The following is a 22,564-nucleotide window of genomic DNA, read 5'->3' as shown; positions in this document are numbered from 1 at the left end:
CTTCCTTACCTGTAGGGACTATTGATGAGGTCATCTCCCCATTCCACGTCCTCTGAGCAATTCAGGACACTATGGCAAGCATCCAGAAAAAGCTGAGTGAAGCTGACCAGTGATTTCTGCACCAGACTGCGCACAGAGTCCTGCATGATGAATCTGATGCGCTTCATCAGCTTATGTAGTTTGGACATCTGGTAGATATCCCAATTGCTCTGTTCCAGGTTGTACCAGCCTTTGCCTGCATTTCTCAGGCTGCTCTTTACTGCAGTCTTTAGAGTATTGATCCAAGTATCCTTGAGAAATGTCTGAACCTAGGGCAAATAAACAAAGCAAGCTGTGTAATCCTCCGAGGGCTGACAGGAAAACAGTACGGCCAGGTTTGCTGGGTCTGCTGGATTTTCTCTGTGAAAAGTAACTGTTTAGTACTGTAACTCACAAATCCATGCATACACTTGTGGCATTGAAGACTTGCCATACATCTTCACTGACAAAAGACCTGCAAAATAAAGCCTGATATGAAAATGCAGGAGTCCTCTATTATTTCTTTTTATACATAGTCTTTCCTTTTTGTTCTCTTTTCTATAGAACAGTATCCCTGGAGCTGCCTGTGTCAGGGTCCCTTATAAAAAGTTGTGTAGACAGTATGATGAGCAAGTAAAGGACAGAACGTCGTCTTCTCTTGACAAGTGAGGAGAAAGGGGGGAAGCAACCAAGGGCAGCAGCAGCCTGCAGTGCTTTAATTTATTAAAATACCACCAAGTGTCACTTTTGCTCCACAGGCAGCTGCTGCTTGTGTTCAATAACACACTCTCAGTCACCGAGCGGATGACAGCACTGCCTAGCTGAAACAGCATGGGACTGGGAAGGACTGGCACATGCCCTCTGCCACTGCATAACCCTTGGCAAGGTGTGTAGCTACTCTGCATGGCCATACCCAGTGTGCAAAGTGCTGTCCTCGTTTAGAGAGCAAGAAAATCTGGTGAGAGTTACTAGAGGGTTGCAATTTTTTGTCCTAGTCTGTCTATTGACAGTGCAAGCAGAGTAATCTCATTAAGTACATAAAGAACAGAGTGTAGAAAAGCATTACCCCCATGAGTGCTTCAGGAAGAATCTTGTGCCTTGCACCTGAAGGGAATACGGAAAAAAAACAAAAAACAAAACAAAACAAAACAAAAAACTAGAAACCTGTAAATGCCAGCCAGGACTGTAATCTGCAGGAGATGAGGAGGGAAGAGGAGGGGCTGTGTAGCCCTATGTGGCTGTTTGTTCAGCACAGAACTAAGAGCATTGCCTCACCTGGGTGAAGGTCTGGGTCTGGATCTCTTCAAACTCCTCCAAGCTGACATGCTTGGCTAAGGTTGAATTAAACAGAGACATGGTAGCTGCCTTGTTGCACTCATCATGAACCTGTGCAAGGACAAGGATAACTTCTGGCTTGGTCAGGAGCGAGACAAAATTGAAGTCTGCTTGTTGTTTGCCAAAAGGGTAGCCTGGGATGCAGATGAGCCCTGGCACCAAAGAAAAGAACACATTATTACTTGCAACAGCAACTCCATTTCTGTTATAGAGGAAGAGTACAGATCCCTTTAAGGGTAGGGCTTGTGAAAAGGACTCTCCTCCAGTGCATGAGCCTTATCATGAAAACAGCTCCATTACATGGCTGAATGAAAGAGTGTCTGCCCTGCAGCAGAGTCATTCTGCAGCCTCCCATTAGGAGCTGAGGGACTGTTGGTACCTGACACGTAGGACTTGTGGAATCTTCCCACTGAGGCTTCAGAACACAGCTGGATCATCTCAAGCTACTTCTAAACCACCTGAAGGTGTTCCAATTTTTGGAAGGTTTTAGTGCACGAAGTACCCCTCCCCTCATCCCTTTTACTGCGATCATTTCCCTCCAGTGTGAGAGCATAAAAGAGCCTGACTTCTTTTACACCTGAAGTATGCCACAGCTGAGCACAGCAAATAGAAGGCAGCCAGCCCTAGCACAGCACAGAGTGAAAGACAGTTAAGTTAATTATACTGCCATGCATTTGGTGCCATTAAAGGTGCAGACTTACTGCAGCTTAGCTGATGGATGGTAATGTGTTATACTGAGATAACATGAACATGCAAATACACTCTAAAAAAGAGCAAGCATACTCAGAAGTCTCATATCATCTCTTCCTGCTGTCCCTTATGAGCCTTAATCATCAATGTGAACCTGAGAGTTTCTGTAACAAGCTATAAAACCTATCATAGACAGACATCCTATAAGCACACCAAGTTCAAACTATTCCACTCTATCCCATACCTTTCTCTGATACTTTCTTCTCCTCTTTGTCTGGCAGGGTGACATAAGAAAACGTCTGAGGTTTGGAAGTGACGACTTTGTCAAAGATGATCCTGTTCATGGTGCGCTCATAGTCTAATCTCACTTCTTTCTCCAGACAGTCCATACAGTCTAACACTCTGTTACAAGACATGGGAACAATGATAACCCACTATGTCTAAGCAGAAGTGTGTCTGTAGCTTTAATGCAAGATGTATCCTTCATTCATTCCTGGATCTACTAACCCAGAAGCTCACTTAGTACTAAATATATTAGCACAGCCGTGCAGAAAACAGAACAACCATCAAAGCTATCAACTCGACATTTAATGTTGGAGGTAAATGGGGACCTAGAAGTAGGACTGCAGCCTTCTCAAATGTCTTTTCATATCAAAGCAAAATCTCTACTGGGGGCATGCAGACAGAGAAGCATTACAGAGGGGAGGGTTAATAACAAAGAGCTGAGGAAGCTAGCTGGCAATTCTGGAGAAGCAGGGCTTTCTGGAGCATCTTCCCAACTGCCTCCTGCTGAACACCTCTTGATGTTAGCTTCCTTAGCCAGAACACGTGTATAAGTGCTGAATGCCTGCTCTGCTTACCCTAGGAAATCATCATCTTTCACTCCAAGCACACATAGTACTTTTCTTTGTGCCTGTATTTCTGTTCACAGAGACCAATTACTCTCCTACCCTTCCGTTTAGGCTCGTGGACTCTACGGACCCTAACACCTTCCTGTCTGAGCAGGGCAATCAGTCATGGCTGATTTCAGCAAAACCACTAATGGCTTATGATTCATCAACCCAGGAATGCTTAAAATGCCTTCCTGACATGAACTGCATCTCAAAGAGACACTCGATTATATATCCAGGTGGAGATCTCATGTCCTGTTTGCTTCACCCTGTGCAGATCTTTTGATTTGCTTTTTGGAGCTGTTAACAAGTAGAACTGTCACCAGCAAAAAACAGCCAACTCTCTAGAGGCAGTTGGTGGTCTGCAAATCAATTCAAAAATGACTGATCTGTGCACTGGAAGCACAGGGAGACAGCAAGGTCAACCAGGCCATTTCCATCCAACTTTCTGCTGTTGAAGGCCACTTAACTGCATGTGTAAGCACGGCTCAGTGGATCTGCACGTGAAGTCTATCTCCTTTACCCCATCCTGCACAGTTACCGGGCCTCCCATCCTACCTACTGCTGATGACATTCGGGGCAAGAGATGTGCACATGCCGGAAATCAAATGAGGCTATGAGTTGGCTGTTCAGGATCTGCCTCAACTGCCACCCACTTCGTACCCCTGTGAAGCCTTACAACAGGGCTGAAGGCTGAGACACAGGACATGTACTTGATATTTTACCTCTTCTCCTTCTTCAGTTTGGGAGTATGCAGAGCCCACAGCTTCATTCTCCCCAGGCTCTTCTTGCTGATGCTATTTAGTCCATCTGTGGGCATGCAGTCCACATACAGGTGATAGAGCATCAGTGCCTCTGTCTTTTTACGCAAGTTGTTGGCAGAAACTACCCGCTGTGCAAACACTCGAGGATCTTCAGCCAGAAATAGCAAGCAAACTCGTGGCACCCAGTACTGACATGACAGCAGTGGGGCTCTTCCTGGGAAATGAAAGTGAAGTTTACAGAAGTCTACAGGGAACACAAAACTCAGAATGGCTTGTGGTGCTGACAACATCTGAGGGACAATGTAACTGCGTTGGCTTAATGGAGATCAAAACGAGGGACAAATTCTGAGGAAAGCAAGGAGCATGGAATTAGTAGCATCTCCAAGCCTTTCAAAAGGTGCAAGTTCATCTTAATCTGTCCACAACCCCTTCAAAATGCCCAGAAAGACCAATATTTAAGTTGTCACAAAGGCAGGAAAGGTGAGAGACAGAAAAAGCAAAGGCATCTCCGCAGGGAAGCCCTCAAATAGGTTGTTAAAACGAGGTATGGACTTCTCTCATCTGGAAGTTTTTCAGGCAGGTTAAACAGACATGTCAAAAGTGGTGTCAGGGAGAGGGTTAAAGGACTGCTTTACATCACTCCCATCTTTGCTTAGGACTAGTGTGGGTAATGGACTGGCTTTCTGAATATATGCCAGATCCCCAAAAGCCTTACTTGAAACACACCTTCTGGAGTTTTTCCTCCATTGAGGATGGGTCTCCCTTCTTCATCACGCACCATCCCATTTTCATCTGTCTTATGGACCAAGTAGAGCTTTGTCTCCTTATCATAATCCAGAACACCAACATCAATCCACTTGTAGATTAATTTCTGGCTTTTGGGATCCTCTGAGAGAAGAATCAAGGATTAAAAGAGGGTTAGTTTTTCTAACTAACAGGTTAGGGGATTTTTAGCCCTTTTCCAGAGGGCTACAGCAAGCGCTTTTCTGATAAGAGTGGTATGGCTACAATCAAATCCATTTACTAGCTTCAATCTCTGTCAATCTCATTTCTGCTGTGATCAGCTAAATAACAAACTCAGGTCTCACTGTCCAGCATTGCCAATTGTTTGCAACACCAGAGCCCTCCATTTCCCTCCTCTGGGGTGTGATCAGGTGTAGCGTTCCCCAGGGCAGCTGCACACAAACAGCAAGCAGAAGTCAGCCATCACATGCTGGCTGCCCAGGAATTTACACAGCTTAGCTTTCAGACATTTTGGTTTTGCAGCCAGCCAAGCCTCCGGAGGTTACTCCAGAGCCGCAGTCAGTACTCGTGCCACCTCCTATGCTTCTAAAGCTTGTGCATATGTGTTGATATGAGCTGCAGTCACAACTGGACTCCACTACACGTGTACCTAGTAATGTGTTCTCATTGCAAAGGCTCTGGGTGACAGGAAAACAACATACATTCACGTCATTTAATTTACCCCAGATTTACCCCTTGGATTTTCACTGTAAACTACACTTGACTTCTGATCTTTCCTGAAATCCAGACAAAATATAATATATTCAAGCTAACTTCAGCCTACATATCAATAAAGCAAAATTTTGACTGTACTGACTTACAGGCAGAGAAACAGGAAGGTAAAAGTCAGAGGCTATTTCTAAAATGTACAGTCAGTCTAGGTCAGGACTGACAGTCATAGAGATCCTCGGTCTCTTGCTCTGACTGTTTTAACCTGGTCAGAATGAGCTATTGCTTTTCTGCTGTTCAGAGCTGCATTCATCAGAATCTATGTTCCCTTCTGTTAAATGGGCCCATAATCGTTAGCACTGCCTCACTTGAACAGTAACTCATTCAAGTTTTACCATGTCCCAGCACATCATCTGTAGGTAAAAGTGCTTTTCCAGGCACTGGCTTTCTATCAGGACATCCTGGCTCCAGTCCTAGTGAGATCCACTCTTCTGGTGTTCGACAGTCATACTCTTCATCATCAAATATCTAAAAAGCCAGGGCACAAGTGAAATTAAGTCTTGTTTCAGAAAGAATAAAATACCTGGTACAAAATTTAATGAAAGAAGTAAAATACAGAACGTCTGAGAGTGTTGTCCAAACACTTCTTGAACACTAACAGGCTTGCTGTCATGACTACTACCTTGGGGAGCCTGTTCTAGGGCCCCACCACTTTCTCACTGAAGAACCTTTTCCTAATATCCAATTTGAACTTCCCCTGATGAAGTTTCATGTCATTCCCTCGGGTCCTATCACTGTCACCAGAAAAGAGATAAGTGCCTGCCCCTCTGTTTCCCCTTGTGAGGAAGCTGTAGAAGTTTGCAGTTCCTAGACAGGCTACAAAAAGCAAAAACATTTAAGGCACAAAAGCTGTGCTGATCTTTGATCAACAGTTTTCTCCCAAAGAGCAATATCTGCACCTCTAGTCCTCTCCAAGGGAGAGGCCACCACCTGGAGAGGTTCCATACAAAAATACTGTTGACTACTGCATCCAGAAGGAAACACGAAACAATACCTTCTATTTGAACGCACAGATGACAATGTGGAACATCCTCAACGAGGATATAATGGAAGTTATGGATGCCCTGTGGAAGATGCTCACCATCACGTAGGTATCTGTCAGGGCCCAGTGCTCCAAAGCATTGCTTTATTCCTCGTTGTATCAGTGACAGCTAAGCATCCTGTGATTCTCAGAAACATCCTGTGGTATAAGCAATGAGATCACAAGTGCTAAATGTGTTTTCTTACCTTTAGTGGGAGATAGGTAGGAAAGACAGGATCTTTTTTCTCTTCAATAGTTGGCATATTTTCAGGATCATGGTGCCTTGGCATCAGCTGATTGGAGTCTATCCCCTCACTGGCCAAGAGCTGAGCAACATCGAAGCTGAGATATAGCCGCCTTCTCCTGTTTTGGATTGAATAGGAGAAATAACCATTTAAAGCACCTAGAAGGGCTCCCATACCCATAGCTCTGCATATCCTTGCACCGGGATGTTGCAGGCTTACCAGAAGGCATAAGAGGTCATCCAAGTTTTAAAATCTGACAAGCTGACACACTGAGAGCAGGGTTGCAGGAGGCTCCATTGCCAGCCTACTGCCATTGCCAACAATAACTGCCACAGCCAGCTGTGTACACTGAGCTGAGCCAATGTGGAAAAGCATCTGGTTTCAGTCCTGTCCTGGTTTCAGTTAGAAACCAAGAAAATTACCTCTGTCCTAACTGAAACCAGGACAAGTCCAAAGCAACTGCTGTGGGGATCAGCCTCACAACAGCAGAGAACAGCTGGATCACAGAGCACTCTCAGGGACCTAGTACACACATGTTCCGCTCTTTGTGGATCCTACCAGTGTTGTTCTAAATATTTTTTCCAGCAGCAAGGCTTGCTTTCTTCCTCAAGATGACTTACTAGTTGGTGTTTTTTTTTTTTTTTTACTTAAATGTGGATTGTATCCTTGAATATTGTTGGAATGAGCTGCCTAGGGTAGCGGTGGAGTCTCTACCCCTGGAGGTCTTTAGAAGATGTTTAGATGTTGAACTTAGCGATATGGTTTAGTGTAGGACTTGTTAGTGTTAGGTCAGAGGTTGGACTCAATGATCTCGAGGTCTCTTCCAACCTAGACAATTCTGTGATTCTGCTGATGTCAAGAACTCCCACACCCACAATTCAATTGGCTCAACTGGCAGGACAGGGACAAGCAGCAGAAGATCTGCAATGAGCACTGGGGCCAGGAAGAACCAGGAACTGAGAAGCCTTTTTTATCACAAAGCTGATTATTTGAGTCTAATCCTAAGTTAACAGTGCAGTCTGAGCACTCAGAAATGGTACAAAACCCATACAGCAGTGGTCTCAGAACTTTCTGATCATGCACCTCTATCAGTAAAAAGTTTAACATTAACCTGTACATGTATATAATTTATAAATAAATAGTCATGTACTAATATATTACATACGTTACAAGACAAACAATATAAATTAAAAAGAGAGGAGAAAGATTAAATAAACGCTATTTTAAAATTTTTATTTTTATTTATTAATGGTACAAAAATATTTTCTTGTTTCTCCTCAGTGGATTGTCTTGTACACCCTCTGGGGTCCACACACTCCATTTTGGACACCACCGCCTTACAAGAAAGTATTTTCCTAGGGATTTTTTTATATGCCAGCTAATAAAAGCAGGAATCAACACCTTAACCTGCTGAGCCCATTCCATGATGAAGCCTTCAGCCACTTTCTGCTTACATACCTCTCTACTTCAATCCTCCGAGGGCACTGCCCTGGAAGCCTTTGGAAGGCAATCTGCACTTTGGGCTTAAATGACTCTACTGGGAAATCTGACTTGATGAGGTTCTTAGTGGTTGGTCCAGTCACTTGCGCATCCAGGACACTTTCAAAGTCCTCAGGCATCTTGAAGGTTGTGACTAAGAGACAAAGAAGTAAACATCTGAACTCACCAGAAATTACTCCACTTTATATCCACACACAGGAGCACTGTGCTATCTACCAGGTTATCTCCAGAAGTTGCTTCACTAGATTTGTGAGAGAGAAATTCAACAGGCAAAGGGGAAACAAACTTTAATGTCTCGGAGAGGGAAGATCTTTTTGCCCAATGCAAGATGTCATTACGTTTTTTCACTATTAAAACGATGGCACAGAAGCCTGAGACTGACTCTAATGAGCCTTATTAGCATGCAGGGCACTGACCTGGCTTGGAGGAGATCCGTTCCCAGCTTTGCTGCAGACTTTCTACGTGACTGTGGGCAAGGTTCTGTTTCTAGTGCATGGCTTCCCTCAGTCTCAGAAAAGGGTGGGATTCCCCTGTTACACCAGGTTGCTCTGAGAGCAAGGTTCAGTTGTAGCTTGCTCAAGCAAACCTCCTACTCACATCAGCAGTGGTGTGAGGAAAAAAAAATGGGTTAAGCAGCTAACAATCTCACAATTCAGCCAAATGTTCTCAATGGAAATGTGGACTAAGCAAAAAGTATGCATTTCCAAGAATTGGCTGAAATTAAACCATGTCATTTACTCCATAAATAAACCAAACTGTTTGTATAGCTAAACAAGCTGCAAATAATAGAACAGCAGCAAACTGGGAATTTGAAGCTTAACCTAAATTAAGTAATTGCATGCGAGCTTTAAAAAGCACTATTCCCTAGACAGAGCTGAACACTGAGCCAAAAAATAGATTTTGGTGGAGTGAGAGCTTTTCATTTGATGAACTTTCACGTTTGATCAAGGAGAATCTTAGGGTTCTGGTTCTTAAATGTGTATTGTGGAAGTCAAGCTTTGGTCCCAGTCCTTCGCCCTGCAACAATGTGCTTCTGTCTGCATCAGGGCTGAGACCCCTTGAATTCAAGGTAATGGTGTTGAGCAGCCAACAGTGCTGAAACCAGACACACTTCCTGACCCTGAGAGGGTCCTCTAAAGAAAGAGAAACAAATGACCTTATTAGAGGATCCCGACAGCACCCTTGTAGCTGTACACTTCCTGCTTAGGGACTCAAGAAGATAGCTGACTCCTCCCTCTATTCTCCTCTCCCTCACATGGAATAAACAGGATCCTAAATATTTGCACTGTCCATACCAATATACAAGCTTACGATAATTTTGAGGAATCCCTAAAATGCAGAGGGTTTCCTACTGCTCCTTTAGCCTCATGCACATCTCTCACTCGGGGTCTTCACAGAATGGCCCTGATTTGTATTTGTTGTTTGAGCACAGCTGTTCCAATTTTGTCACTCCATTGTTGCAAAATCCATGGCACCATCCATTATGGCACTTTGTGCACTATCAACTATTTATGTCAATACTTAGTGTTTCATTTGCATTTACATTTCCAGCCTGATAGCTTCTTCCCCCTTGAAGAAGCAGCAGATCATAAATAGAGATCTGTCTGCACTTGTTAGGGATGAGTCTGTCTTGTCAAGATTCACTTGAGGATGCAATCATTTGTCCTCACTCATGAAAATAAATGTCACTTCTAAGCACAGGAAAGTGGTGTATATATAGTTACCATCTCTCTAAGACTAAAATCCTCTCTAATGCACACTTTCTCCCCACTCGCTGTCAGTCTATGATCCATACCCCCAGGAATGCTCTAGGGGCAGGGAGAGTGCCAGCAGACTTTTCAGCTCTGCTCTGTGCCTGTATCTGAGCATCCACGAGACAACAAGCTCTCATAAGCAGGTGGGACCAGCAGCTCAGTATGCACGATGATCCCTTGCATCAAAGAGAGAACAAGGCACTCGGGAGCACATTTGGATGCAGAATGAATAAATGAGAGAGGATTATGATTTTGGCTGCAGTACCCAGATCCTGAATATGGCTTTAGAAGGCAGGTCCCATGTCACTGCTCTGGATAACCAGGGAAGTGGCACTGCCATCTCCGCACCCAACGATAACACACGTAAACTCAGCACTCTCCTGGCATATGGCACTGCTGAATGCCACATGCCAAACTCCACATGGGATTTTGGAACCAAACTGCCATAGACAGCAACGCACTCCACCCTGAACCTTGGGGGTGGCTACATCCAGGAGAAAAGGGAGCATGGTTTTACCACCCACTCAGACAACATTGCTCTACCTGTACATGAAACTCATTTTTCATGGGACATTCAAGCAGCTCAGCACCTTTCCTGGCACTGAGAGGAGAATGAAAGCAGTGCACTATCCCATAACGATCAGCCTTGTTCCTGGCACGCTTAGCACAAGCACCCATAAGGCTCATGGCTCTGCTTCTTGCCACGTCACCTTTTCTCTCAGTATATTTACCTTTAGGGGTGTGCTGTTCGAGGTCCGCCTGTTTTACTAAAGCATGGTACATACGAGGGGCAGCACAAACATCCTGAAATACAGTGAGGGAAGTGTCAGAGATAACAGAGCAGTTATAGCACAGTGGGAGGGTGGGCTTAGGTGTCCAAAGAGACAGTGAGACAATAAAACTCACTTTACCAGAGCTTTAGGGACAAATGAGACTGTTAATAAGTCAGAAACAGCTCAGAGAGGCACACAACCCTGGGAACTTCAGTCCAACATGCAGAGAAGCAGGGGATTTGTCGTCAATGTGCAGCCTGAAGTCAACTTAAAATGTGGACTGATGAGGCAGGCAGTCACCAGGGTTTTACTTTGAGATATCTTCTGCCTGGTCTGCCCTGCTGCACTGGTATCCTAAACCCAGCAACACCATGAAGACCGAGACAGCAATGGCCACTGAGGAGAGCAGCACATGTGTGATCAGGAAGAGCCTTATGGCTTTACTTTGTAAGGGTCAAGGCCCTGCACAAAAGCCTCTGAACAAAGCGAAGGCTAGGACCTGGAATGAAAGCTGTATTTCTTCACCCCAGGTGCACCATAGGTACACTTTTTTTCCATTTAAGGTCAGTGGTAGAAAAAGAATTGCTCTTTGCACTTACCCCTGAGATGCTGGAGGCTCCTGGAGTGATGACAGAGTAAGCCTTTTGTCTAAAGGCTGAGTATTTTTTTGCCTCCTTGTTGCAGCTACTGGGAAGCAACAGATTCATTCTTGGGCTGTCCAAGCATGAAGCCTCACCACTGGTACAGGGAGGGCTGGGGCTACTACCCAGAGATTTCATCAAATCCTTCGTTGCTTTATCCATCTTCCAAGGAGAACAATGCTGCGATGCAACCCTGGGCTTGCTACTGCGAAAAGACATCGAGCCTGTTAAACATCATCCTTGGCACTCCTCCACACACCCCCCACTGTGCTGATATCGTTGGCTTGCTAAGAAGATGAGTGGGTAACAAGGTAGATTCAGCCCCCTGCTTTGGTACCAAGTGCTGCCTTCAAGACCTGAGGGCCATTGGTCTCACATGGCTGGCTGGATGGCTCACTAACCCTGGGGAAAGAAAACGTTTTATTATTCCTAATGGGTCCTGGAGGAAAAAGCCAACAGCATGCACACAAAAACCTGCTCTCCTGAAGCAGCAGGGGCTTCCCGGATCTGTGGCAACATGCAGAAGGCTGCCAGGAGGATTTGAGTAAACTGGGACTACAACAGAAGTGCTACTTTTGCTGTACCAAACCCCCTTAAAAACCTTGTCACACTTGACTCCAGTGGGAGTAGGCTACAGCCTAGATACCAACACGGTGACTCTGCTGTGAGGTCTGACTCTTTCATTTAAATAATTCAGGAGAGGTGTTTAAGTATTGCCTGACGAATATTAAAATATAGCCAGAAGCTCCCCTCTCTATCCTCCTGCAGGGGATAATTTTGCTGGTGATCTCAGCTCACAAATAATTCCTATTCTTCCACTTCAGGAGCTGCAAGTCCAGGCAAATATCACAGCTGCATGGCTGTATTTTATAAAAACCTTCATGCACTGAGAGAAACTAATTAAGAGCAGCCCTCGGACTTTTGGCATGATGATAATGCAACCCTTGATTTTAGGCTTGTCTAAACACAGAGATGCCTAGTGTCACTAATTAGTACAGCTAAAGCAACACAAGCCCCTCCAGCCTGTACACACATGTGCTGACAGCACCACCACACATAGCCGCATAGCTTATTCCTATAAATTATGAGTCAAAGCCCTCCGCAGAGTCTCTCGATGCTATTCTGACCATGATATGGCTTATTCATCAATTCCTGCTCAGGGCTAGACCCAGAGTCCTCACCTAGCTCTATGTGAGTACATTTGCATCCTGCACCCTTCCTAAGACTCGTGCACCTGCCTTGCTTGTTTCTGGGGGCCAAGCCGCCACAGCAGGATGCTGAGTGGGAGTTGTTTGTCTCGCTGCAGCTAATCCTTAGAAAGATCTCACCTGCTCCTGTAGGCCACTGCTGGTGTGTACCTGCCTGGTCCCACTGACTGTGAGGTGACAGCACACTGCCCCTTCCTGCCATGCCCTCTGCTCTTCGACAGAGTGAAAGCTGTGCCCGGCTTACACCCCGATCAGATTTTTTTTCCCCCCTAAAATTCACCTTGCTGTCTGTCTGCAAGAATGAATCAGGTACACATAGCAGAGAAAGCATTACATGCACGCCTGAGATAAGAGGGAATGACTGTGTGGGTTTATTACCGTAGGTTCAAGCCAGTGCACAATTTTGAGAGGCTGAATCAAAAAAGAAATCGGATAATAAATCAAGGTTACCATGATGCGAATCCTTTAAGTGACACAGAGTGAACGAACAGATTGCAGAGGCTTGGGAGATGAGATCAATAATACTTTCTCCCCTCCTTCAAGCTAGAAAAATCTCAAATCTTTCTCCTCTCAGCTTCTCTCTGGTATGGCAACTGGAACCTCATACCTTGAAGAATGAATTTTCCACGGAGGATTTTGTTTTTATTAGCTATTTTATGCTCTGGCCACATCTATTTTAGCAGCCCAGCAGGATTGATTGGTATCAGCCAAGATGCAAAGATCCCTGATGAAGCGCTGCTGGACTCCTTGCCGGCTGCACCGGCACAGAGAACAGCAGCAATGCGGAACGAGCCCTGCTGCGGCTCTCCTGCCTCATCACCTGAGCATCCCTCCCGGGAGAAGGGGCGGAGGTGGCAGTGTGACTCACTGTGCTTTTACCTTTTAGGACCAGAATCCATAACCCAACCAAATCAAAACACTATCTCCAAGAGGCAAGGCTCATCCAAACCTTTAGCCCGTGCTCCTTTTAGCAGGTCTGCCAATCTCTGCCCAGAACCCACAGCAAGGCTGCTGCAAGCTATGGCCAAGCACCCAAGACAGAGCAAGCATGCACTAAGCCTGCCCACAGCAGGGCTAACTCTTTGCTGCTTTGCTCCCTAGGTATTCACTCACACCTCTGTGCAGTCCCTCCTGAGCCATTTGCTCACAGTTAAACAAAACTCTAGTCGGTTTCCAGCTTGAAAACACCTGTCACACTCTTGCAGATGCCCAGAGAGAGGGTCTGGTGTTGGTAACTGCCGACACAAAACTGACACGTACCACCCAAACTAAAGAACAAAACCAGGCCTCCAGTGTTTTATTGTCAGCCAGCTGAGTGAAACAGCTTGTCTGAGCATGCTACAGCTGACTGAGAGATGGAGAACTGCTGAACACAAAGGGAATGCTGCTTTCCAGCCAGCCCACCACCATCAAGGAGGTTTCCCAGCACGCGGCTTGATGCTCCCACCCAGCTCCCAGAAACGGGCTCCACTCTGGTTTAAGAAAAAGAGAGACCCCCTCTCTTTCACTCAACCTAGACACTGTGCCAAGGGGTTTACTGTGGAGCAACGTGCTCTTCCCCAGCCTCCAGAAAGAAGAACAGCACCCAGGCTCCGGGGATGTCCTCCCAAATTTCCATCCTGCAGTGATCCCAGGCTCCCATCCATGGGCAGGAGGACTTTGTGTGGATTGTCAAGACTGTCGGTTGCCTGAGATTTCAGTCAGATCTGCTACAGCAACCTCAGGCAGTGTGACACAGCCAGCACTTGAAGATTTCTTTGTTGTCCGAGAGACACTGGAGAAAAGCAGCAAACCTGGCTTGAGCCATGTTGGTGTCACACTCCAGCTACCTGCCACCTCTGCAGCTCTCTCTGCCTTCCCACGTGGAGCACTTTCCTCAGCCCACAAGGGCCAGAGCTGCCCGCTGACAAGTGAGGTTCAAAGCTGAGCAAGCCAGCTCATTGCAAAGTGATGAGATGTGGAGAGCTTTAAGGTTTCTGCTTGAAAGCAGGTCCTCTGCAGACACCAAAACCCCCTCAACCCCAGCATCCAGGAGCACCCCCCTGCAACAGCAAACCCCCACCTGGCCTCACGTCCTCCCAGCTTTAGCCACAAGAAGCTTTGAAAATCTTTCTCCTGCCAAAACACACATTTCCCCCAGCTGCTCAGCCAGGGTCTCCCACACCTGAAGAGCATTTCCTAGATATACCAGGTGCGCTGTGTTAGGCTAAATTGAGCTACTCAAAATCAGAGCATATCCTAATGGCACTGCTGACACAACATCAGCTACAGCGTCTGTGTGTCATCGTGGCAAAACTATAATTACAATTTCTCAGTAAATCCAGGCTTTATGGATCTGAGAAGAGAAACTCCCGTGTGTCTTTCCCAATGTCTGGCAACAACTTTTGATCTGTTGTCTCTACTTCTATTCTTTGATGCAAAGCTTCAACAAAATGCTCTAAGAAAGCCTCTTTTCTTTCTAATAACATTCAAATCGGCCTTAAAAATTGCAACAGAAGAGTACTTAAAAATAAGCTACCTCCTAAGCAAAGCCACAGATCAAAACCGAACAGCCATCAATCTGAAATCTATTTATCTCTTGATAGTCTTGATAGCCAGAACCCCACATCAGACACCATCACCGTGCAGAAACTCTTTTTTTACCCTAATTTAAGCCCTTTACCCTGAGCTCGGGCGAGCCGACGAGCTCTCAACAAACCCCTTTAACCACCACCCCCTGCTCCAGCCCTCCTTGTGCTGTAAAGAAGGGAGCTGAGGGAGCGCCGAGCACCCGGGCGGCGTCCACGGCGCCTTGGAAACCGCCCGGGGGCCGCCTCCACCGCCCCGCTCCATGTCTCACCCCGTGCCCCCTCCGCTGCCCTACCCGCTCCTTAACCCGGCCTGGGGGCTCTCCCGGTGGTCGGTCTCGTCCTCAACGGAGGGGCCGAGCACCAACGGTGCCTGCCCGGGGGGGCGGAATCCGCCGCGGGCGCTCGGGCTCGTCCGTGTGGCGGCCCCGTGCGGCCGCTGCTGCCAACGGCCCGGCTGCCCCAGGCCTGCCCGGGTTGCCCATGGCACCGCAGGGCCTCCTCTGCCACCACGGGGGACCTGGGGGCTCGAGCTGGCACCGCAGAGTGCCCCCCAGTCAGTGCCACACGGCCGCTGCTTGCTGCCGTAAGGTCACCTCAGAGCTGCCTCCACAGAGCGCCCGCCATCACCATAGGGTTACCACAGAGTCACCTCCGAGTCCCTGCTGCCACCCAAGAGCCACTGCCACCAAAAAGCCACTACAGAGATGCCACTACTGCCAAAGGGGAGTAATCACTGACTTCAAGTCACCGTTGGCACTACAGAGCTGCCACAAAGGCACCACCATTACAGGGCCACCTTCACGGCCACAGAGACACCACTGCCACAACAGAGCTGCCACTGCCACCATAGGGTCACCACAGAGCCACCATTGCCATAGAACCACCACCGAACCACTAGCAGAGGCCGCCACCACCACCAAGCTATCACCAGCCTCTGCCTCCCAGGGCTGCCAGCCCCTGGGGTTATTTACAGTTGAGTTTATGTACCCATGAACATCCTAAACCATCACATCTTCTGGGTCATGCCACCTGGGAGGGCTGACTAACCCTATGGGATGTGCCCCTGGAGAACATAATGACCACCAGCTGGGCAGACACCCGGCAAAATGAGGGGCTGCAGGAGGAAGGAGCTCACCCTGCTCGCATCCTCATGCAGCCCCAGGGAGATGAACAGCTTTGGATGGACAACTGCTTTGGGGCTAAGTACTCAAAAGCACGGCCAGGTGGGGATAGCTCTGCATGGCTTCCTGGGTAGCCCTGGAGATGCTGTGTGTCCTGTCCAGGGGGACAGAGGATCAGGCCCGTGTCCAGGCTGTATGGCAGCGGGGCAAGGGGCTGTGCCACCAGGAGGCAGCAGAGCCCAGGCAATGAGCACTGTCTCCTCACCCTGCCAGGTCTTGGAGTTTAGGAGGGAAGCGCTTCTGTCATCCCCGAATTTGCTTAAGAAACCCCCAGGAGTAGGTTCTCGATTACACTGATGGCCTCGTTGCTTAATTTAAGAAAGGAGCACATGCTGGCTTGCCTTGATTAAGTTTAATGTAATTATGGTTCTTCCTGGAGATCCCAGGGGTGGTATCACAGATTGTGCTTCTTGGCCCAGAGGATACAGAGATGAAGCTCCATTGCACTTCGCATGGGAAAATACCAAAATTTTCACACCAGCTTTGTGCCCCTTGCAGTGGGTTTGAATTCATAGCAGGTCTTCCTGTCCCTCTGGTTAGCTCTGCTTCATTTTTGACCAGGCTTTCAAAGTTTGATACAAAATGCTTCAGCAAGCCAGGAGATGAAAACCAAACAGTTTCAATTGTTTCAATTGGTTGGGCCTTCAAAAACCTACTAAGCCAGAACAGAAACTAAACGGGTGTGCAGTTGATCGTGCTCCCTATCAATGTCCTGAGTGATGGTTGTTTCATTTCAACCATCCCATGTTTCACCCATTTGATGGGTGCAGCAGGGTGTGCCAATACCATGTCCCATTTCCACCAGCAGATCCAAAGTGGTAGTGGCTGGCATTTGGCACAGCCAGCTGCAGTGTTGCTGAATGTCTTTGTGGTTCCTCCTTGTCTCAGCCTGAGCTTAGATGCTGTCCCCAGCTGGGCTGACACAAAACATTTAGCTCTGTCTTCCTTCCAACAGTTCTTCCTGTTCTTTTTCTGCCTTTCCAGACCACAGGTCTGCCAGTAGTTACAGGTGGTGATGAGCTCCCAAGAAAATGGTTCTCCAAGGACAGGTTCCTGAGTTTCTAGTGGACTAGCTTGATCAGTGAGGCTCTGTTTACAAGACCTTGTTTCTCTTCTTTGCCTGAAAAGCCTGGCTCCTCTGCTTTGTATTGTCCAAGAGCTGTTGTAGGCACTTTTCCTCCCCTCAACTTTTACCTCTTTTAGCTCTGAAGCATCTACCCCCAAACCAGCTCAGAAAACACCAGGGCAGAGTATTACATACAAATACACTCTTACAGGGAATGGCCTTCCTCTAGTTATAGGAGGAATAATAAAATACCAAAATGCCCAACTTCTGTGGACCTCAGAGATGATGCGCGAGTTGTTTCATCACTTGCACCTCTCCAGCGTGGGTGGCGAGCACCTTCAGATTTAGCAGTGTTTCCATACCCACCCCACACGCATTTTGCTGAAGGTGTAAATGATCCTCTAAACACAAGGCCACTGGAGAATAAGGCCCTAGATTTCTCTGTCTCCACACCTACGTGTGCTCCCACACACAAGAGACAGCATTAATCTAGAGTAAAACACCACATGTTGACAACGCTAACGGTACATTTGACAGAATCTACTTAGATCAACCCCCAAAAATGCAAACCCACAAGGAAGTCACAAATCAGGGAGAGACAGGATGAGGTCTGGCTTCATGTTGCCTGATGCCCTTCTCCTGAAAATGCAATTTGTTTCTGGGAAAGCAACATCAAGACAGATTCACCTTTATATTCCTACTACTTGTCACAGCTTTCTCAATGCAGGGCAGATGGTTACCTTGAATTCACAAAGGCTGGGACTGGCGTAGCAGTTCATACCAGCCAGCTGTGAATTCTGTGCTTTCAAACTCTAATTTTCCCCTTAATCTCAAACAATGAATGAGACTTGAATATTTCTGTTGGTTACTTTTCTCCCTCGTCTCCACCACCATGCTGCAGCAAAGCGTCTCCCCAGGGCACATTCTCTCAGTCAGGATCCCACTGCCAGCCCATCCAGGAGGCTTCAGAGAGGATTTTGTGGGCGTTGGTTGCTTCTCCATGGAAAGTGCACAGAAAGCATGGGGCTGACCAGAAATAGGAATTTGGTAGTGAGGGTTGCCAGGGCCACAGCTGAGCAGTGGTGGTGATGGAGCTCAGCAAGCCTCAAATGATGAGCTCTCAGCAGAGATGGTCAGCAAAGCTTGCAATAGGTTTTTCTTGGCTGAATTGGCCAGAACCATCTCTAATACAATGCTGCCATCTTCTCTATATGGCCACAAATAGAAAAATCCCGTCAGCCACCAGCGAGCTGGGAGATATTTCTAGGTAGAACCTACTTTTATTGGGATCTTGATTTCAGAGATTTTCCTGAGGATTCCACCTGCTGGCTCCCAAATCCCCTGCAGCTGGACCCTTAATAAGTCAGAAACCCCAGCCAGATGGGCAGCCAGGTTTCATGCAGCCTGAGGGGATACCTTTGCAGATACTTGATCTGTCAGGATGTTCATGGGAGCATCCCATGGACACCAGAGCTCCCCACCCCAGCAGACATGGTCCTGGCACTTCTCCATCTTCCTTGGAGAAAGCATCAAAATCAAGCCCTTAGCCTAACTCCTGGCCCCTAGGAGCAGCAAAGCAGGTGTCAGCAGCTCTTGCTGAGGAGAGGAGGCTGTTGGCAGCTGGGACACGAGTCATCCAAGGTAAGAGTAGCAGGTTCTGCCTCACGAGGAAGCCAATATGGCCAGTCTGTGCTGGGAATGTAGCCTGAGAGGTGACATTTCCTGGCACTCTGCAGAAATCTCAGAAATACAAACAACCTTCAAGCATGCAAAACACAACACTCAGGAAACTATAGATAGAACTGCTCTCTTCTAGGAAATGTATCACCCGCCTCCGGTGAAAACCATCCCAAAAGAATTGCAAGCCACTTCTGAAGAGATACTAGCAGTCTTACAACTCCGGCTTTCCCAGACGACATACAGGGACCGAGGTCCTCAGCCTATTAACTTTGTGCATTCAGGGAGGTCAGGAGAACACCTTTTTTTAAAAAAAATAAGACTGGGGGAAATGACCTGATGGTCATTTTTCCCTGAAGCCTCCTGAGGAACATCAAGATTTTCATGAGAGAAGCAGAGGCATCTTGGCTCCCTACCAGGAGGGCTGTGGTTTGGGTGCTCGGTGCAGGGTGTGGGGAACCTCCCTTCAATGCTGTGTTCTGGACCAGACTGATCAGGCTCAATGTTACCCAACAGGTAAGTGTCCAAATCATTTGGTTTGGGGTGAAAATTCCATCCTTTGCTGACAAACAGCATTGCTCAAACTAATGAATTTCTACAAAAACAAAACAAACAAAAACTTTATTTCAACCAACTGGCATTTTATCAAGGAATCCCCGACCTGCTTGGATTTTTTCCACTTGAAAGCATGTGCCAAAAGCTGGAATAGCTCCTCATCTGAACAATAATATTGCAAAAGCTGTAAAAAGCAAGGCCTGAGCCAATGGACTGAATAAAATAGATAGGCTCTATTAAAATAGATGTATTTCTTTGTACCAGGTCTTAGAATAAGTCTAACAAGAACAGAAACAGAGGCTTGAGCATGCCAATGTGTCAGAGTGGTGGCTTTCCACACAAGAGGACAACCCAACATTTTGGGATTTAGAATGACTTCAAAACTTATCTTCCTGACATTTGTTTGTTGGCTGATTTATTGCACTGAAGTGTCAGCCTGACTTCTTGCCGTTAGTAACAGCATCATCAATATTTGGGCTTTCACATCATCTGTGTGGCTGGTGCATCTATTCTTGAAGTGCCTTCCTGCTTAGTAGAGAATGTAAAGAGCTGTGTCTAACACAGAAGGAAATCATTAAAAACTATTGGTAGAAAGCAAAAAAAAAAAAAAAAAAAAAAAAAACAACAAGTGTTTTTGCTGTTTTCTGGTTTTGTTTGTTTGTTTTGTTTGTTTGTTTTTGTATGCAACTGTGATTATTGCAATAACATAAATATGAATGTGAATGCAAACATGAAACTTACAGAAAAATGGAAAATGAGCTTGACCGTTTGTTGCAGGTAGCCTCCCTGGCCTGCACTGGGTGTAATGGGGGTTACTGGTGTGCCCGTCCTGTAGGGCAGCCTGCAGAGAAGCCATGTCTGGGTGATGTCTGAGTCCAGCAACGACCACTGCTGCCTTGGGAGAAGAAAGAAGGAGACAAAAGAGTCGACACTGCAGTGTCTGGCATCTGGAAGTGTGTCCCACTGGGCTCAGTATCAGAGGCTTTGGCAAGTTGCACATCACCCTCACGTGATGGCCAAAGCAACCTGCCATTGTTATCAGAACCAGGTGCCATGGGGCGCTCAGGTCAGTGCTGCTGCTGGTCACTCCTGCCAGCATTACAAGAAGTGACATTTCTCTATGGGAAAGAGACTCCTGAAGCTTAAGGTTGAGCTCCCTCCCTTCAAAGGAAGTGTCATCCACTTAGTAGGCACCAAGTCTTTTGCCTCAGTGAAGGGAACAGACCTCAAAAATTTGAGGGGAGACATGGTCATGGCACTGCTTGCAAGAGATATAACTAGGAGAAACTGGGTGATCAAGTTAGAAGAAGTAAAACTTCTGAATGTGTATCATCATCCGGCTAATTCCTGTCTCTCCCTCTGCTGCCTCCTCTGCTGACGCTCCAGTCCCCACTTCAATACCTGCCAGGTCCTTTTAGAGAGCTGACATTTCCATTCCTGACATTTTCTGCAGCTCCATCTGGGAATTAATGGCCGGATATTAGCAGCGATGGGACCGTTTATCATAATTAGTCTCATGAAGCTACTAAGCATCCAACTATTTTTCATCAGCACCGAGGAAATAAACTGCAGAATCCAGTAGACGAGACGGACGATTTATTTATTGATTGATTTATTTTGGTCTGTCAGGATGCGGCTTTAAAGTTTGCCGAGATGAGCAATGCTTCTCAGAGGCAATGACGACAGTAAGGCTGCTTGCCTTGGGTGCACAAGCTGCAGAAAAAAAGCCCTGAACCCCCCTGAGACAGCGAGGAGGCATTTGGGAGCCTGCATCTGCGCTAACCTCCTGCTGGTATAAAATGACAAGGAAAAGCCCAAGAAGAAACAGCCACCAGCCACATGGTGGCATCATGAATGAAAGCCATCTCAAGGTGTGTAAAAAAAAAATAAAAAATAAGGGGGAGATAATGGGGAAAAACCCACTGGGAAAGCAAATGATGCAGGGTTCCGGTTCCATTGACCCTACAAGAGGTGTAACACAGACCAGCAGCAGCTTCAGGGCTGTCGTTCAGCTGGGTGTGCCACATAGTCCTTGGACCTTAATGTGAAAAGGAGGATGCTGCAGACAGCACGCGTATCTCTGTGACCTCCCAGAGGTGCCTGGGAATGGATGAAGATGTTTTCTTATTTGGCAGCCCAGTGCCTCATTTTTTACCTTCTCCAAAGGATCATCAGTGGATCCTTCTCCAAAGGATCATCAGGCAGTGAGGCAAAGCCTCATACACAAGAGTGATCAGACTGATCCCTGCAAGTGGAGGAAGATCCCTTGGATGAGATGGGGCTCACCATCAGCCACTTTCTCTGGGGGATGCAAGGTCTGCCCTGTAGTAGCTAACACCCACTATACTCTCAACGTTACATTTTAGGGGCCACTGTAATACATCTTCTGTATTTCTTTGAGCTTAGGTACTCAAGAAACATGTCAAAGCCTGCACTCTTCTCTGGGGACTCAGCAGCCAAGGTCCCCCAGATGTTATGATGTTATGATTGTTCTGATGGCTACTGCTCTGGGCAAGAAGCCTGTGATGATTTCAGCAGCTCTTCTAGCAGCTTAAGAATCTGGATGATCACCTTGCACCTACTGAATCAGAGGAGACAGGATTGCTTTGGATGAGTAGGTTCCATTTCTCTCTGGTTTGCTCTTTCCCACCCTCTGACCTTTTTTTTTCAGCCAGTGGAGTTAAGCATTTGAACGAAGGCATTTTGTCCTCCACAGGTCAGACCACATCTTTGGCACGGGTCTCTCTGCTTAGTGGAGCTCAAGTCACCAGAAGGATGGAAGAAGAGACCACTCAGAGAAAACAGACCTTGTCCACACCAGTTTCCTAAAAATTTGTTTCTTCCTTGCAACACCTCACTGAATCATGTCTCTAGGGTTCCCCTTCTCCATCCCTGTGTTGGGTCTGTTAGAGAGGAAGACATATGAGGAGTGGCTGAAGGTACTGGGCCTGTTCAGCATGGAAAAGGGGAGGCTGAGGGGGACCTCATTGTGTCCTACAGCTTCCTCATGAGGGGGAGTGGAGGGGCAGGTGCCAATCTCTTCTGTTTAGCAACCAGTGATAGGACTCGAGGGAATGGTGTCAAGCTGTGACAGGGGAGGTTCAGCTGGATATCAGGAAGAGGTTCTTCACTGAGAGGGTGGTCGCACACTTGAACAAGCTCCC

General features: G+C 46.9%; 1 protein-coding gene and 1 long non-coding RNA gene across 2 annotated transcripts in view; one reads left to right on the top strand and one right to left on the bottom strand.

Moving 5' to 3' along the window:
* The window catches only part of DNAH1 (dynein axonemal heavy chain 1), a 73,897-nt gene extending 59,491 nt beyond the window's left edge, over positions 1-14,406 (bottom strand). Inside the window, exons 1-11 of the mRNA XM_068694161.1 lie at positions 14,145-14,406; positions 11,102-11,348; positions 10,461-10,533; positions 7,934-8,108; positions 6,437-6,593; positions 5,545-5,677; positions 4,424-4,585; positions 3,659-3,911; positions 2,288-2,445; positions 1,294-1,505; positions 10-308 (exon numbers count right to left, since the gene is read on the bottom strand). Coding sequence (XP_068550262.1) covers positions 10-308; positions 1,294-1,505; positions 2,288-2,445; positions 3,659-3,911; positions 4,424-4,585; positions 5,545-5,677; positions 6,437-6,593; positions 7,934-8,108; positions 10,461-10,533; positions 11,102-11,348; positions 14,145-14,158 — 1,883 coding nt within the window. The 5' untranslated portion in view covers positions 14,159-14,406. The remainder of the gene's footprint in view (positions 1-9; positions 309-1,293; positions 1,506-2,287; positions 2,446-3,658; positions 3,912-4,423; positions 4,586-5,544; positions 5,678-6,436; positions 6,594-7,933; positions 8,109-10,460; positions 10,534-11,101; positions 11,349-14,144) is intronic.
* Positions 14,407-18,564: 4,158 nt separating this feature from the next.
* LOC137862285 (uncharacterized) lies at positions 18,565-21,630 on the top strand. The gene is made up of 2 exons (XR_011100166.1): positions 18,565-18,809; positions 18,985-21,630. It is a non-coding gene; the product is annotated as an uncharacterized lncRNA (long non-coding RNA).
* The last annotated feature ends 934 nt before the right edge of the window (positions 21,631-22,564 follow it).

The sequence above is a fragment of the Anas acuta genome, chromosome 11 (assembly GCF_963932015.1).
Source record: "Anas acuta chromosome 11, bAnaAcu1.1, whole genome shotgun sequence".
Taxonomy (NCBI): Eukaryota; Metazoa; Chordata; class Aves; order Anseriformes; family Anatidae; genus Anas; species Anas acuta.
The sequence above is the reverse complement of the archived record's forward strand: the minus strand, read 5'-3'. Positions and strand labels throughout refer to the sequence as shown.